This window comes from Mus caroli, chromosome 14 (assembly GCF_900094665.2).
Source record: "Mus caroli chromosome 14, CAROLI_EIJ_v1.1, whole genome shotgun sequence".
NCBI lineage: Eukaryota > Metazoa > Chordata > Mammalia > Rodentia > Muridae > Mus > Mus caroli.
In genome coordinates, this window is record NC_034583.1 from 47,009,261 (window position 1) to 47,023,331 (window position 14,071).

The window sequence follows — 14,071 nt, forward strand, 5'->3', positions numbered from 1 at the left end:
TCTGGAAATATTAAATTGAGTCTTGATCCGAATGTTGTCTTGACTCCATTGTTTCTTCCGCCCCGTCTAGATTCCTCTCTTTGCAGGGAACTGCCATTCTCAGTGTGAACCGTTCGTGTTGTGGACCGCGGGCGGGCCGCAACAGTCCTGGAACTCACTCTGTAGATCAGGCTGGCCTCGAACTCAGAAATCCGCCTGCCTCTGCCTCCTAAATGCTGGGATTACAGGCGTGCGCCACCAGTGCCTGGCTTTTTTTTTTTTTATGTGATGAGTGTTTTGCTTACATGTATGCCTGTACATCACATGTGCATATGTAGTGTTTGCAGAGGTCAGAAGAGGGTGTCCAGAACCCCTGGAACTGGAGTTACAGTCAGTTATTAGTCATCTTGTGGGTGCTGGGAATCGAACCTGGATCCTCTGGAAAAACAACTGATGCTCTTAACTGCTGAGCCATTCCTCCAGTCAACCCTCTCCCACTTTCATTACCTTATTCACCTTCCTTTGGTATATAGACACCAGAGGCTCTCAATAAACACGCTCTCAATGAACAACACAGGTAATATACATAAAGTATAAATCATTTATTTTCCTTCTAATCCTTAGCTCAGTACATCGATGGTTTTTCTTCACCCTTCGGGTTGACGATTTTCTCTAGGTTGCTGCTGATGATATGATAAAGCTCAGCCTGGAGGAAGGCCGGAAGAATGCAGTTAGGTTCTTGGCTTCCCACATCCCCTGCATCCACGTCCCTCAGGAGCTCACTCCACACTCACATAGAAGGCCCTCAGGTCCAGCACCATGGTCCTAAGCGCCCCATAGGCTGCTTCATCTCGCTCATGCACCAAGGCCCGGTAATCCATCTGGGAAGGAGGAGGCAAACTGAGTCAGCACCATGGGAGGTCGGGACTTTTAACTTTGTTTTCTCATACATAGAAGAGATTAGCTGGAAGATTACCCCATCTTAGCACCAACACACAGTATTAAGTGAAGAAAAGGGTCAGGGATATTGGAGCCCTTATCAGCTCTGCTTTTTGGAATAGTATTTTCCACATGGTATAAGTCAAAAAGCAGGACCAGGTCCTCTTTCTTCCCACCTCAATTCCACCCCCGGGGCCAGCCTCAACTAAAGGGCCGGAAGACTGTGCACTCACTACATGGGTGTCCTTGGAAGCCTTGGCTACAGCATCCCCTCGTTCTGAGAAGTACCTGTGAGAAGGAAGGAATGTGTGTGTGAATGGAAACAGCCACCCCACACACCCCCACCCCTCCCGTCTCCCATCATTCTGAAAGAACTGCCTAGCTTCAAGAATCCCTGTAGGGTCCCTGGGTTCCTGCAGCTGCTCTCACTTGGAAATGGTTGTCTGGAAAGCTTCTACTTTGGTCTTGACAGCATTCACTCTCTCCAGCACCTTCTCCTGCAGAGATGTGAGAAGCAAAGACAACAAACAGTTCATCCCCCCCTTTCCTGTTTCTTCTTCCTCTGACCTCCGGGTGATGGCCTTGTTTCCATCCCTCCCTCTCGAGTCTCTTCCCACTCTGTCTTCAGTCACCAATTCTTACCTGAATTGCTACCCCAAAATCATTTCCATCCTCAATCTTGGGGATCAGGTGCTGGATCCACGTGATTACCTATGTTAAAAGGAGCACTCACTCAGCAAAATTACTGAGGCCTAATATACTACTTCTTTTCTTAAAATTTCTTATCATTATTATTTTTTATATGTGTATGTTTTTTATAATACCTCTTTATGGATATTTTGGCTATATGCATGTCTATGTCCCATGTGCATGCTTGGTGCCCACATGGGCCAGAAAAGGGTGTTGGATTCCCTGGGAACTGAGATCACAGAAAGCTGTGAGCATCTATGTGGGTGCTGGGAATCAAAAGTGAGTCTTCGGGGCTGGAGAGATGGCTCAGCAGTTAAAAGCACTGACTGCTCTTCCAAAGGTCCTGAGTTCAAATCCCAGCAACCACATGGTGGCTCACAACCATCTGTAATGGGATCTGATGCCCTCTTCTCGTGTGTCTGAAGCCAGCTACAGTGTACTTACATATAATAAATAAATAAACCTTAAAAAAAAAATAAGTGCAGGGCATGGTGGCGCACACCTTTAATTCCAGCACTGGGGAGGCAGAGGCAGGCGGATTTCTGAGTTTGAGGTCAGTCTGGTCTACAAAATGAGTTCCAGGGCAGCCAGGGCTATACAGAGAAACCCTGTCTCGAAAAACAAAAAACAAACAAATAAAAAGAGTGAGTCTTCTAGAAAAGCAGCCAGTGCACTTAACTTCTGAGGCATCCCTCCCTTCCAAACCAAGGCAGAAGACTCTTTGGTTTGTTTGCTAATACAGGGTCTCTCTATGTAGTCCTGGCTGTCTTGGAGCTCAATATATAGACTAGACTGGCTTTGACATCACAGAGACCCGTTCTGCCTCTGCCTCCCTCTTATGCTAGTCTTTTTATTTTTTTTTTCTTTTTCTTTTTTGGTTTTTCGAGACAGGGTTTCTCTGTATAGCCCTGGCTGTCCTGGAACTCACTTTGTAGACCAGGCTGGCCTCGAACTCAGAAATCCGCCTGCCTCTGCCTCCNGAGTGCTGGGATTAAAGGCGTGCGCCACCACGCCTGGCTGTTATGCTAGTCTTAATAACAGCTATGTCTAACTGACACTTCTTATGTGCCACGTATCATTCTATATACTATTGGTCTCATTTAATCACTGTCCACCTTTCAAAGACTTGCTGTATTCATTTAACATAGGAAACAGCTTAGTCACAGACACCTAAGAAAGCTAGATAAAAGACAGAATCAGGACCTGAATCTAGTTTCCTTCTAGGGCTCATGCTTATACACCAGCTCACTGTATTACATCATTGACACTGTGTACCTAATACAATAGGTTCTGGGGTCACAGAGGTGAAATAAAATGACAAGAACAAAGGCTATCTAAACCCAAAGCGAAGTGAGAGTGGGTAAAATGCTTGTTGTTCTTACAGGCATACACGAGGACTTGATTCCTAGCACACCCATAAGAGCAGGGCACAGTGAAGCACACTGTAACCCCAGTGATTGGGGGTAGAGTTGAGGAAGCTCCCTAGGCATCCAGTACAGCCAAAACAGCAAGCTACAGGCTCAATGAAACAGTGCCCCCCCTCCTGCAATCCCCCCAAAAGCCCGATGTTCACCTCTGGCCTTTGTACATACTCGCAATGGAAAACCTACCTGCACATGCCTGGGTGCACACAAACACACAATTAAAAAGTATATAGATATATATATACACACACATGCACACATGCACACACACGCACACACACACACACACACACACGCATATATCCATCCATATATATATCCAAGACACAAAAGCCAGTCTTATTATATATTAGGTCTCTGGGTTGAAGACCTGCATCTCTGACTGGACCACAGCTGTGCTGTGCTTTTCTTCCCACCTCCCCCGGGCCCCAGGCTCACCAGAATGCACTTCTCTTTGAGAGTCCAGACTTCTGGCTTAACCAAAGCAAGCAAGGCCAGAAGCTTCTCGTTCCCCGGGAGGTAGCCACACTTAGGGACTAAGAGATAGATGACAGTGGGACCTTTGTGTCACCCACATCCCTGCACCAGCCTCCCTCCTCCTCACCCAGGTCTCCATTACCTTCCTTCTTCTCCTGCTTGTCTGTTTCCATCTAAGGCAAAATAAGGAAAGCAGCTTTAGAAGAGTCTTGGAGGCTGCCACACTGTGGTGTTGTTGCCACTGGCTTATAGTTCAGGCTCTGCACACTGAACGCCTTACCTCGTCATCCTTGGGTGGAGGATCTGGGATAGGGATGTCCAGAGGAGCCCGGAGGGAGGAGAGGTCGGCCACATTGAGGGAGTCCTCCTGCAGAATTTATTCTCAGACACTACCCAGCCTCCTCCCATCACCAGACACAGCCTTCCATCCCTCTTCCTCCCAACCCAGGCTCAAGTCTTTTTTCTTTTTTTCTTTTTTTTTTTTTTTTTTTTTTTTTTTTGAGACAGGGTTTCTCTGTGTAGCCCTGGCTGTCCTGGAACTCACTCTGTAGACCAGGCTGATCTCGAACTCAGAAATCCGCCTGCCTCTGCCTCCCAAGTGTTGGGATTAAAGATGTGTGCCACCACGCCTGGCCAGGCTCAAGTCTTATACCAGCCCCACTTGGTTCCCAGCATGCTGATAGCCGTCAGCTGGGTGATGAGAGGTGTCAGGAGATGGAGCAGAGGGGTCTATATTACTCACCTGCAAGAGCTGACTCAGGGAGATGATTTTCCGTGGCAAGAAAGTGCAGAGGAAGTCATCAGCCTGCAAGTTACATTACAAAATTAATCTTGCAAGATGTTTATTGATATGTATCAGAAGTTGGCCCGTGGAAATCACTGAGCTCAAGACTCTCGTATGAGGAAACCCTAACCCTGGAAATAAAGGGACTTACCCAATCTCATGAAGGGCAGAAGTAGGGCTATGGGGTTTTCCCTTTGGGCGCCATCTTACCTTTCCATTCAAGGGGAGTGGCAAAAGCAGTTAAGAGTTCTAAGATTGATCAGATTACAAGTAGAAACAAATCATTGCAGTTCACCTTGAGTAAGCATGAAGGTTCGGAGACACCAAAATTAAGGTGAACTGGTGGGTCACTCAGAGCTTGTGGCCCTAGAGTTCTGCACTAAGACTCTGGGTTAAATCGACTGAATTCAGAGACTTACCTCCTGGAAAAGATTTTGTCTGAAGACATCCACCTGCACAGACAGAAGTAGCCGGATGCTGGTTAGGGGTTTTGTTTGTATAGAATAAGGGCCCACTCCCAACCTAGGTGCCTTCCAACTCTAGCCCAAGCCTGTCCCACAAAGCTAGTTTCCCCCTGGAGGAGCCTGCTCAGTGCACAGATTGGCTAGAGGACACGGCACTGGCAATCCCTGAGCAGAAGTGAAAGAAAAGCCCTAAAGAAAGAGAGGCCGGTGGAGTTCGCTCGCAAGGCCTTGGTGCCCTGCGGCACCGAGCTTTATCTCTGTTGGGACTTCTCACTCCTTCCTGGCTTCGGTTCCCATTTACCTGTTTTCGGGCTTCTCCACTCAAGCGGACCCCACAAGGCTTGGCCATGCTTCCCCCCACTTGTCAGCTCTCGAGCCTGGGCTAGCAGCCCCAGCTTTCGCTTTCACTCTCCAGGCCCAGACCCACCCCCCTCAGCCACGCCCCCTCCCTTTTTTCTCCTCCTCCTGGCCGGCCACCAACCGTGAGTAGTACCCCCTCAGCCATTCCCAGCTAGTTGCCACTAGGAAGGGCGGTGTTGGCTTCATCACCAGGGGCTGTCCAAGGGAGGAGCTAGGAAACCGTGGGACGGCGGAGACTCAAACAGAGGCGGCCTCTCGAGAAGGGCGGAGCTTATAGCATGGACCGTCCAGGGGAAGTACTGGACTGAGAGAGGGTGGGACAATAGGAAAGTGGGTACCCAGAGGTGGGGTTCCATGACGCTAGACTGAGGAGGGGACCAAGTAGGATCCGAGAGAGTAGGAAGGATAAGAAGGAGGAAAGCCTGGCAGGATGGAAGGGAGCAGGATGAGCGGGACTGCCTTCCCTTCAGGACAGACTAGAGAAGGGAGGAGCCCGCCTGAGCCGGGCTAAGGGCAGCCAGAGCCGGTCCCCGAAAAGGTGGGGCTTCCCCGCTGGGGAATGGAACAGAACCAACACTATGCAAAGCTCTGGGCACAATTAACCCCTCGCATGGGAGGTGGGTCCCTCCGGAAGGGGCGGGATAGTTTTAGGGAAGGCGAAGAAGAGAGCCTGATTCGGAGGGAAAAGGTTCCGTCGCGTTATGGGAGGAGCCGGGGCCGCGGCTTCTTCATTGGCGGCGACCTGGCCACCCTTCCTGATCTCAGCTTTTCCGTCACTCTGAACCCTCCTTTTCCTCTAAAGTGGCCCACAGTCCCGCCCTCTCTGCCAGGACTTCCTGTTCCCGGTAACCCTGGCTGTGGCTGGGGCTGAGCGGGGCGGTGGCTTAAGTGACCCGGGCTGCTGTGGCGCCGCGCGCACCTGCGCCGGCCCCTGGAAGGCAGTGAAGCTGAGCCTGTCTCCAGTCTCAGGATGCCAGGAGACGAGGAGCGAGGCTTCCTGGCGGCCCGCGAGGAGCTGGCGAGCGCCCTGAGATGGGATTCTGCGCAGGTTTTCCCCCTGGAGCAGCTCATGCCGCTTCTGGCCACCTCTCTGCCACCAGCCGCCCGCTACCTGCAGCTGGACGCCGGACGCTTGGTCCGCTGCAACGCTCATGGGGAGGTGAGGTCAAGCCCGCCCGGCGCTCCATGGAAGGGGACCTAGGCTCAGAGGCCAGGTGGGCTAGGCTCACGACTCTGCTTTTCTGAATGCTCCCAGCCTCGAAACTACCTCAACACCTTATCCACGGCCCTGAACATCCTGGAAAAATATGGTCGCAACCTCCTCAGCCCGCAGCGGCCCCGGTATTGGCGCTCAGTGAAGTTTAATAACCCTGTCTTTCGCAGCACGGTGGATGCTGTGCAGGTGAAACCCTTGGACCTTATCGGAGAAGGGGACTAGACCTGTGCTTGGGGTTGACCAGAAGGGCTTGAGGGTGTGCTGAGTGGGGGACCAGCTCTATTGCCTAGGAGGTCTGTTAGATGGTGACCGGGTCCTGAATGTGTGCCAGGGTGGCCGGGATGTACTACGGTTGTATGGCTATACTGAGGAGCGCCCAGATGGATTGAGTTTCCCCGAAGGGCAGGAGGAACCAGATGAATACCAGGTTGCCGTCGTCACACTAGAAGTACTGCTGCTTCGCACGGAGCTCAGTTTGCTGTTGCAGGTGAGATGACCTTCTGATTCTAAGGTTTTTAAGTACTAGACTGGGAGCCCCAAGGCACGTTGAGACACCCCCACCCCCGTGCAGGGAAATTCTGTTGCTGCAGCAGCCTGGAAGCTTCTGCTACACTTTCTCCCTCTGGAATGTTAGGAGATCAGGGCTTACAGGGAGAACGTTGTTCAAGGTGGGAATTCTTTTCATCATCTTGTTTGCAGAATACTCATCCCAGACAGAATGCACTGGACCAGCTGCTAAGAGAGAGCGTTGAAGATGGTGTAAGGAAGGCAGGAAGGGTGTTGTTCATGGAACACGGGGGGGGGGGGACGGGACGGGACTGAGTTTATGGGATTCTGTGCCCCCAGCACTTTGCCCACGCTCTGCTTGCTTTCTCAGATGCTGCAGCTTTCAGAGTTTCACCCCCTTCTGAGGGAGATTGTTCCTGGCCCCCGCCCCTCTGCCCCAGGTATTGTATGCTTCTTTAAGGGAGAAAAATATTAGACTGAGTTGGTGCAGATGTAGGATTTTCTTTCCTCTTGTATTTGTTTTGTTTTTTAAGATTTATTTATTTATGTATATGAGCATTGTATTCGCACATATGCCAGTGTGACAGAAGAGAGCATCAGATCCCATTACAGGTGGTTGTGAGCCACCATGTGGGTGCTGGGATTTGAACTCAGGACCTCTGGTGGAGCAGCCCGTGCTCTTAACCACTGAGCCATCTTTCCAGCTCTGTATTTGTATTTTATTTCAAGAGATGAAAGCCCCTCTTCCCCCCCACACACCATGGGTCCAGATGTTGTAAAGACTGTTTTGTGACTTCCCCTAACCCATAACAAAATTTTAAGCGTAGCCTGGTCTTTCCTCCTTTAATATTACTTTTTAGTAGTGGGAGGTGGGTGGGTAGATATGTGCATGTAGGCACAGGTGCCACGGAAGCCAGAACCGATCCCTCTGCAGCTGGCATTACAGACCATGTTGAGCTGCCCAACACAAGTGCTGGGAATGAAGCTGCAAGAGCAGTACTTGATCTTAACTGCTTAGCCATCTCTCCAACTAAGTAGCCTGGTCTTTTTAAGAAGGCTACTCTGGGGGGTTGAAGAGACGGCTCAGTGGTTCAGAGCACCTCTTGCTTTTGCACAGGACATAAGTTCAATTCCCAGCATCCACTTGGTAGTTCACAGCCATTCTTAAGTCCAGTGCTAAGGGATCTGGCCCTCATTTGAATTCTATGACACATGTGTCATACAAAATAAAAAGTAAATAACTTAGAGAGGGAGTGGGGTGGAGAGAGAGAGAGAGAGAGACCGACCTGACATGGTAGGTAGCTCACACCTTTAATCTTTAGTCTTAGTCCTGGGGAGGCAGAGGCAGATGGATCTGTGAGTTTGAGGCTTGTCTGGTCTACAGTCATTTGCAAGCCAACCAGCCAGGGCTACATTATGGTGAGGCGGGAATAAAGGTGATGCTTGTCTTGTTCTGTGTTTGGCTTGTCTTGCTCAATATGGTATCTTCCAGTTTTGTCCATTTTCCTTTCTATAACGAGATTTTGTTCTTTGTAACTAATGCTCCAGAGTGCGTGTTATTACAAAGTTACCTTTACCTGTAAACGTCTTCATTTGCTCGCTGATAGGTCCATGACTCCATATCTTGGCTGAGTCTATATGCTTGTTAAGTTTTACACTTTTGGTTTCATTTTTCCAGGCTCCACTCCTGGTCCCTGCTTCCTCTGTGGTTCTGCCCCAGGCACACTGCACTGTCCAGCCTGTAACCAAGTCTCGTGCCCAGCTTGTGACATTTTGTTCCACGGGCATCCGTCCCGTGCACATCACCTTCGCCAAGCCCTGCCTGGGTCCCACCAGACTGCCAGCCTGAGCTCTAGGTGAGAGGCTTTCTCTTCTTGGGGAGAGTGAAATTAAGAAGGAAGTTGAAGATTACTTGAGTATCTATTATGTACCAGGTTCTCTATTGAAGGGTGTCTTATAGAGAACAGCCCCCCTAGGAAGTTATAGACATAAACACTAAGCAAGTAGCAGCCACAATAAGACAGAGTGTTATGATACACAAGTTGGAAGTAGATGGGTACAGTTTTGTCTGAAGGATCAGAATTTTAAACATCTAGCATGATGTTAAGAGATTGCTTCCTGGAAGAAGTTGTCAATAATTCATCATTTAATTATTGACTCGTATATGGGGATGAGAGTGTTCCAGACAGAACAGCAATCAGAAAGGCCAGAGCCCTATGTCATAATCTATGCAATGGGAGAGGCAGGGGTGCGGGGACTCGGGTACTAACTTCTACCTCAGCTGGCCACGTCTGCTTTTCTATTACAGTTTACCTGCCTCGTCCCAACCACGGCCCCCCTCCTCCTCCTTGGCCCTGGGAGATAGCTCTCTTTCTTCCCCTGACCCTGCAAATGCCTGTCTGCCCTGGCATTGTCTTACCTGTGCCACACTAAATGAGCCTTGGGCAATGTTCTGTGCAGTCTGTAGTCAGCCCAAAGGCTGCAAGGTGCCGGGAATAGAGGGTTCCCATGGAACCGGGGCCCTAGAACCTGAGCCTGCACGGGATCAGTGGGCCTGCCAGAGCTGTACCTTTGAGAATGAGGCAGCAGCTGTGCTATGTGCCATATGTGAGCGACCTCGGCTGGCCCAGCCTCCCAGCTTGGTGGTGGATTCCCATGATGCTGGTGTTTGCCAACAGTCCCTTAAGGTAACCTGTTCCTGGCCTTCCCAGCTCTCCATTTGTACCTGTTAACCTCAAGTTATTCTCTGAATTCACATTCTGTCTTCTTTTGGTTCCCCTAGTATTTCCCTTGTATCTCTGTCATGACGCCTCGTTACGCAGTCAGTACGATAATTCTTCTCTCTCCCTTTCCAGCAGGAGGATCCTTTGCTCTCCGCTGCCCAGCCTCAGGTGTGGTACTGTGACCATTGTACCTTCTGCAATTCAGGCCCTGTCTGGGTGTGTGCCATGTGCAACCGAACCCGAGACCCCATTCCTACACAGCCTGCCATCCAGCCCTATCCCAGCTCTTTGGAAAAGGGGCGCCCAAAGCCAGGGTCCTCACAACACCTCAGTTCCTCCCTGCCTGCTTCCTGTGGAGACCCAGAGAAACAACGCCAAGATAAGATGCGGAAGGAAGGTCTCCAGCTCGTGAGCATGATCCAGGTGATAACTGGGCCTGGAATGAGATGGGGCTGAGCTGTCGGGGAAAGAAGATGCTGTAGATGGTTAATTAACGTTCTGATACCAGGATGCTAGCTGTAGCTGCCTCACTTTGAAAGCTTAGGGCAGGTAGCATGCTGTGCGCTGGTCACGCGATCAGTATTCCTGGCTGAGCCACTGTTGGTCAGGCTGAGAATGAGTAGAGTTCCTTTCTTGATGTGCCTCTGCTGTTGTCTGTTCTTCAGGAAGGAGAAACTGCGGGGGCCAGTCCAGAAGAGGTCTTCTCAGCTCTCCAATACTCAGGCACAGAGGTGCCCCTCCAGTGGTTGCGTTCAGAGCTGTCCTACGTCCTGGAGATGGTAGCTGAGCTTGCTGGACAACAGGATCCAGAGCTCGGGGCCTTTTCCTGTCAGGAAGCCCGGAAAGCCTGGCTTGATCGTCATGGCAACCTGGATGAGGCTGTAGAAGAGTGTGTGAGGGCCAGGAGGAGGAAGGTACCATTATGCTGGGGGTGGCACAGGGTGAGCACATCAGAATCTCTCTTGCTGGCTTTACATTTTCTCGCTGTTTTGAAATGCAGGTGCAGGAGCTGCAGTCCCTGGGCTTTGGGCCTAAGGAAGGGTCACTACAGGCATTGTTCCAGCATGGGGGTGACGTGGCACGGGCCCTGACTGAGTTACAGCGCCAGTGCCTGGAGCCCTTCCATCAGCGCCTATGGGACAGAGACCCTGAACCCACTCCCTGCTGGGATGGGCTGGACAGACAGGTACTGGGAGTAGACAAGACCCTAGTATCAAACTTAAAGGAACAAGAGAAAATTTGGGGGGGTGGAGAAGATCCTGGAGGGTCTGTCTGACCGCCACTGTGTCTCCTCCTGAATCATATTGCAGAGCCTGGTCAGACGCCTTCTGGCGGTCTACACACTCCCCAGCTGGGGCCGAGCAGAGCTGGCGCTGGCGCTGCTGCAGGAGACACCCAGGAACTATGAGTTGTTGGACGTGGTGGAGGCTGTGAGGCACAGCCAGGACCGGGCCTTTCTGCGCCGACTGCTTGCCCAGGAATGTGCTGTGTGCGGGTGGGCCCTTCCCCGAAACCGGGTAAGCCTCTGCCTACCTCGTGCCCCTGGGCTTAGAATGACGGCTCCTGCTGGGCAGCTACCTCAGCCTGGATGGCCTTGGCTTCTGTTGTCCATACACCTCTGAAGCCTTCTGATGAGGAACAGGAGCCCCCATTTGAGAAGTGGTGAGACCTTCAGGCATTGTATTACCCAGCTTACGAAGAGAAAAGGTTTATTTTGGCGTGCCGTTTTTGAAGTTTTAGTTTTCTCATCTGTTGGTTTTGCTGTTTTGGGCCTTTGCTGTCACATCAGGTAGGATATGTGCCAGCAAAAGTGCTAAGCTTGTGGCCAGGAAGAAAGGGAGATAAAAAAAAGTTAAGGTGGGCGTGTTGGCGCACACCTTTAATCCCAGGACTTGGGAGGCAGAGGCAGGCAGATTTCTGAGTTTGAGGCCAGCCTGGTCTATAGAGTGAGTTCCAGGACAGTCAGGGCTATACAGAGAAACCCTGTCTCAAAAAAAAAAAAAACAAACAAACAAACATCAAACAAACAAACAAAAAAGTTAAAAGATGATCTAAACTGTAGCAAACATACAATAGATTTAAAAAGTCATACAGTAAGCCTGCTGCTCCTCTCTGACGCTGTTGTCTGTATATGCATATGTATATGCATTTGTATATGCATAGGGTTATTTTGTAGTAAATCTCAATTATCACACACATTTATCTATAAGTATATCAATAAGTATATCTATAAGTATCTCTAAAAGGGAAATGTTATTTGAAAATATAACAACAACAATCACACCAATAGAAAGTAGCAATTTTTTAAGATTTTTTATTGTATGTTTGTGCTTTTGTTTGTGTCATGTGTATGTGGGTGCCCATGGAGGTCAAAAGATTCCAAATCTCTTGGAACTGAAATCACAGCTATTTGGTAAACGATGATCTCAGATGAGCTGGTCCTCTTGCCTCCGTGTTCCCAGTGCTGGGATTACAGGCATGTGGCGTTATGTGGCAAAACACTGGGGGTTAAATGCCTTCCTGCCTGCTTTATAACCAGCATCGTAACCTTGGTTATCACAATATCTAGGTGATAGAAGAAACAGGTCTTTATTATATTCTGGGCTCCACTTAATCTAGGTCAAAGGTGGCAATTCTTCAGGTAAATACAGTCTCTCTCAGTCTGACTCCATGTGGTTTTGAGGTTTTGGTTTTGAGTGTGTGTGTGTGTGTGTGTGTATACATGTATTGTACATGTATGTAATTGCCTTTCACTTTTGAATAAATATAAATGCCTTTGGAGACATGTTGCTTTTCTTTAGCTCTCCATTGCCAGCTGCCCTCTGTCCAGCTGTCTTTAGATGTGTGTCTTACCTGCCTGGGATCTCTAGGCACTGGAGTTTGCTCTCCTTCCCCACTTAATTAGACCTTGGTTTTCCAGTGTATCCCGGAATCGTGTTATTATTGTGTATCATGTAGATTACTGACCCATCCCAGGGCTGACAGCAGATTCCCCTTTCCCTCTTCCCCCCCCAACTCCCACCATAGATGCAGGCCCTGATCTCCTGTGAATGCACCATATGCCCTGAATGCTTCCGCCAACACTTCACCATTGCCCTGAAGGAGAAGCACATCACAGACATGGTGTGCCCTGCCTGTGGCCGCCCTGACCTCACTGATGACGCGCAGTTACTCAGCTACTTCTCCACCCTTGACATTCAGGTACTACCGCCAGAGCGCTATGGTGTAAGTGGTCTAGGCTTTGAATCGGTTTTACCTACCCATCTATCACCACCTCTGCATCTTGTCCCCAGCTCAGAGAGAGCCTAGACCCCGATGCATATGCCCTGTTTCACAAGAAGCTGACCGAGGCTGTGCTCATGCGAGACCCCAAGTTCTTGTGGTGTGCCCAGGTAAACCTGACAAACAGAGTGAACTGAAGATCCAAGGGTAGGGGGTGTTACCGGGTCAGGTCTTGAATGGCTCCTATGCTCTTATACTCTCAGTGTTCCTTTGGCTTCATCTATGAACGCGAACAGCTGGAGGCGACGTGTCCCCAGTGTCACCAGACCTTCTGTGTGCGCTGCAAGCGCCAGGTGAGCCACACTCATCCTTTCAGAAGTGTTGACTAAGCTGTTGCCAGGTACTGTATTAGGCTCAGGGAGAATATTGGCAGACAGAACAGTCATGCTCTTTTAAGCGTCAAGGGCTGACTAGGGACCTAGGGAGATAATGCAGTCAGTCAAGTGCTAGATGCAGCCACGAGGACCTGAGTGCAGTCCCCAGAAACTGTTCATGCATACAGATGGGTCACGGCTGGAGAGAGGGTCAGGAATTAAGAGGCCTGGCTGCTCTTCTGGAGGACCTGGGCTCAGTTCCCAGCATGCACATGGCATCTCACATCTGGGTGTAACTCCAGTTCCAGGGCATCTCACATCCTCTTCTGGTCTTCTCGGGCATGAGCACACATTCGGTGAACAGACATGCAGGCAAAACACCCATACACATTAAGTAAATGAGGTCTTGAAAGCTGGGTTAGAGCTAGTGAGCTGGCTCAATGGATGTGGATTAAAGCTTCATCACCAGGCCTGGTACCCTGAGTTCTTTTCCCAGGACCCGCGTAGTAAAAGGAGAGAACTGACTTATTTTTCAAGACACTGTTTCTCTGTGTAGCCCTGGCTGTCCTGAAACTTAATTCTGTAGACCAGGCTGGCCTCAAACTCAGATCTGCCTGCCTCTGCTTCCCAAGTGCTGGGACCTTGGGAAAAGCATGCACCACTACTGCTTGGCTAAAATTAATTAATTTTAAAATACAAATTTAATCTGGGTAGTGACGGCATGTACCTTTAGTCCCAGCACTTGCGGGGCACAGGCAGGCAGATCTCTGTGAGTTCCAGGACAGCCTAGTCTACAGAGCAAGTTCCAGGCCAGCCAGGGCTACACAGAGAAACCCTGTCTTAAGCCCCACCCCCACCCCACCCCCACTAAGAAAGAAAGAAAGAAAGAGAGAGAGAGAGAGAGAGAGAGAG

The 14,071-nt window shown here is 50.0% G+C and overlaps 2 protein-coding genes across 3 annotated transcripts in view; one reads left to right on the forward strand and one right to left on the reverse strand.

The window, feature by feature from the left end:
* Nucleotides 1-557: 557 nt before the first annotated feature.
* Psme2 (proteasome activator subunit 2) lies at nt 558-5,233 on the reverse strand. The gene is made up of 11 exons (XM_021181723.2): nt 5,059-5,233; nt 4,713-4,745; nt 4,252-4,314; nt 3,790-3,876; nt 3,652-3,682; nt 3,471-3,568; nt 1,561-1,629; nt 1,348-1,415; nt 1,152-1,206; nt 774-860; nt 558-685 (listed from the first exon to the last, which is right to left on the reverse strand). Exons 1-11 carry the CDS (start codon nt 5,104-5,106, stop codon nt 605-607), a joined length of 720 nt encoding a protein of 239 aa, XP_021037382.1. The 5' UTR covers nt 5,107-5,233; the 3' UTR covers nt 558-604.
* Nucleotides 5,234-5,439: 206 nt separating this feature from the next.
* The window catches only part of Rnf31 (ring finger protein 31), a 12,260-nt gene continuing 3,628 nt past the window's right edge, over nt 5,440-14,071 (forward strand). The window contains exons 1-14 of one of the 2 annotated variants that reach the window (XM_021181411.2): nt 5,440-6,276; nt 6,373-6,519; nt 6,665-6,820; nt 7,033-7,092; nt 7,211-7,280; nt 8,519-8,696; nt 9,149-9,527; nt 9,696-9,986; nt 10,229-10,477; nt 10,564-10,749; nt 10,874-11,080; nt 12,591-12,764; nt 12,857-12,955; nt 13,049-13,138. In XM_021181411.2, coding sequence (XP_021037070.1) covers nt 6,088-6,276; nt 6,373-6,519; nt 6,665-6,820; nt 7,033-7,092; nt 7,211-7,280; nt 8,519-8,696; nt 9,149-9,527; nt 9,696-9,986; nt 10,229-10,477; nt 10,564-10,749; nt 10,874-11,080; nt 12,591-12,764; nt 12,857-12,955; nt 13,049-13,138 — 2,475 coding nt within the window. In that variant the 5' untranslated portion in view covers nt 5,440-6,087. The remainder of the gene's footprint in view (nt 6,277-6,372; nt 6,520-6,664; nt 6,821-7,032; nt 7,093-7,210; nt 7,281-8,518; nt 8,697-9,148; nt 9,528-9,695; nt 9,987-10,228; nt 10,478-10,563; nt 10,750-10,873; nt 11,081-12,590; nt 12,765-12,856; nt 12,956-13,048; nt 13,139-14,071) is intronic. The other variant, XM_021181412.2, reaches the window with a different exon arrangement.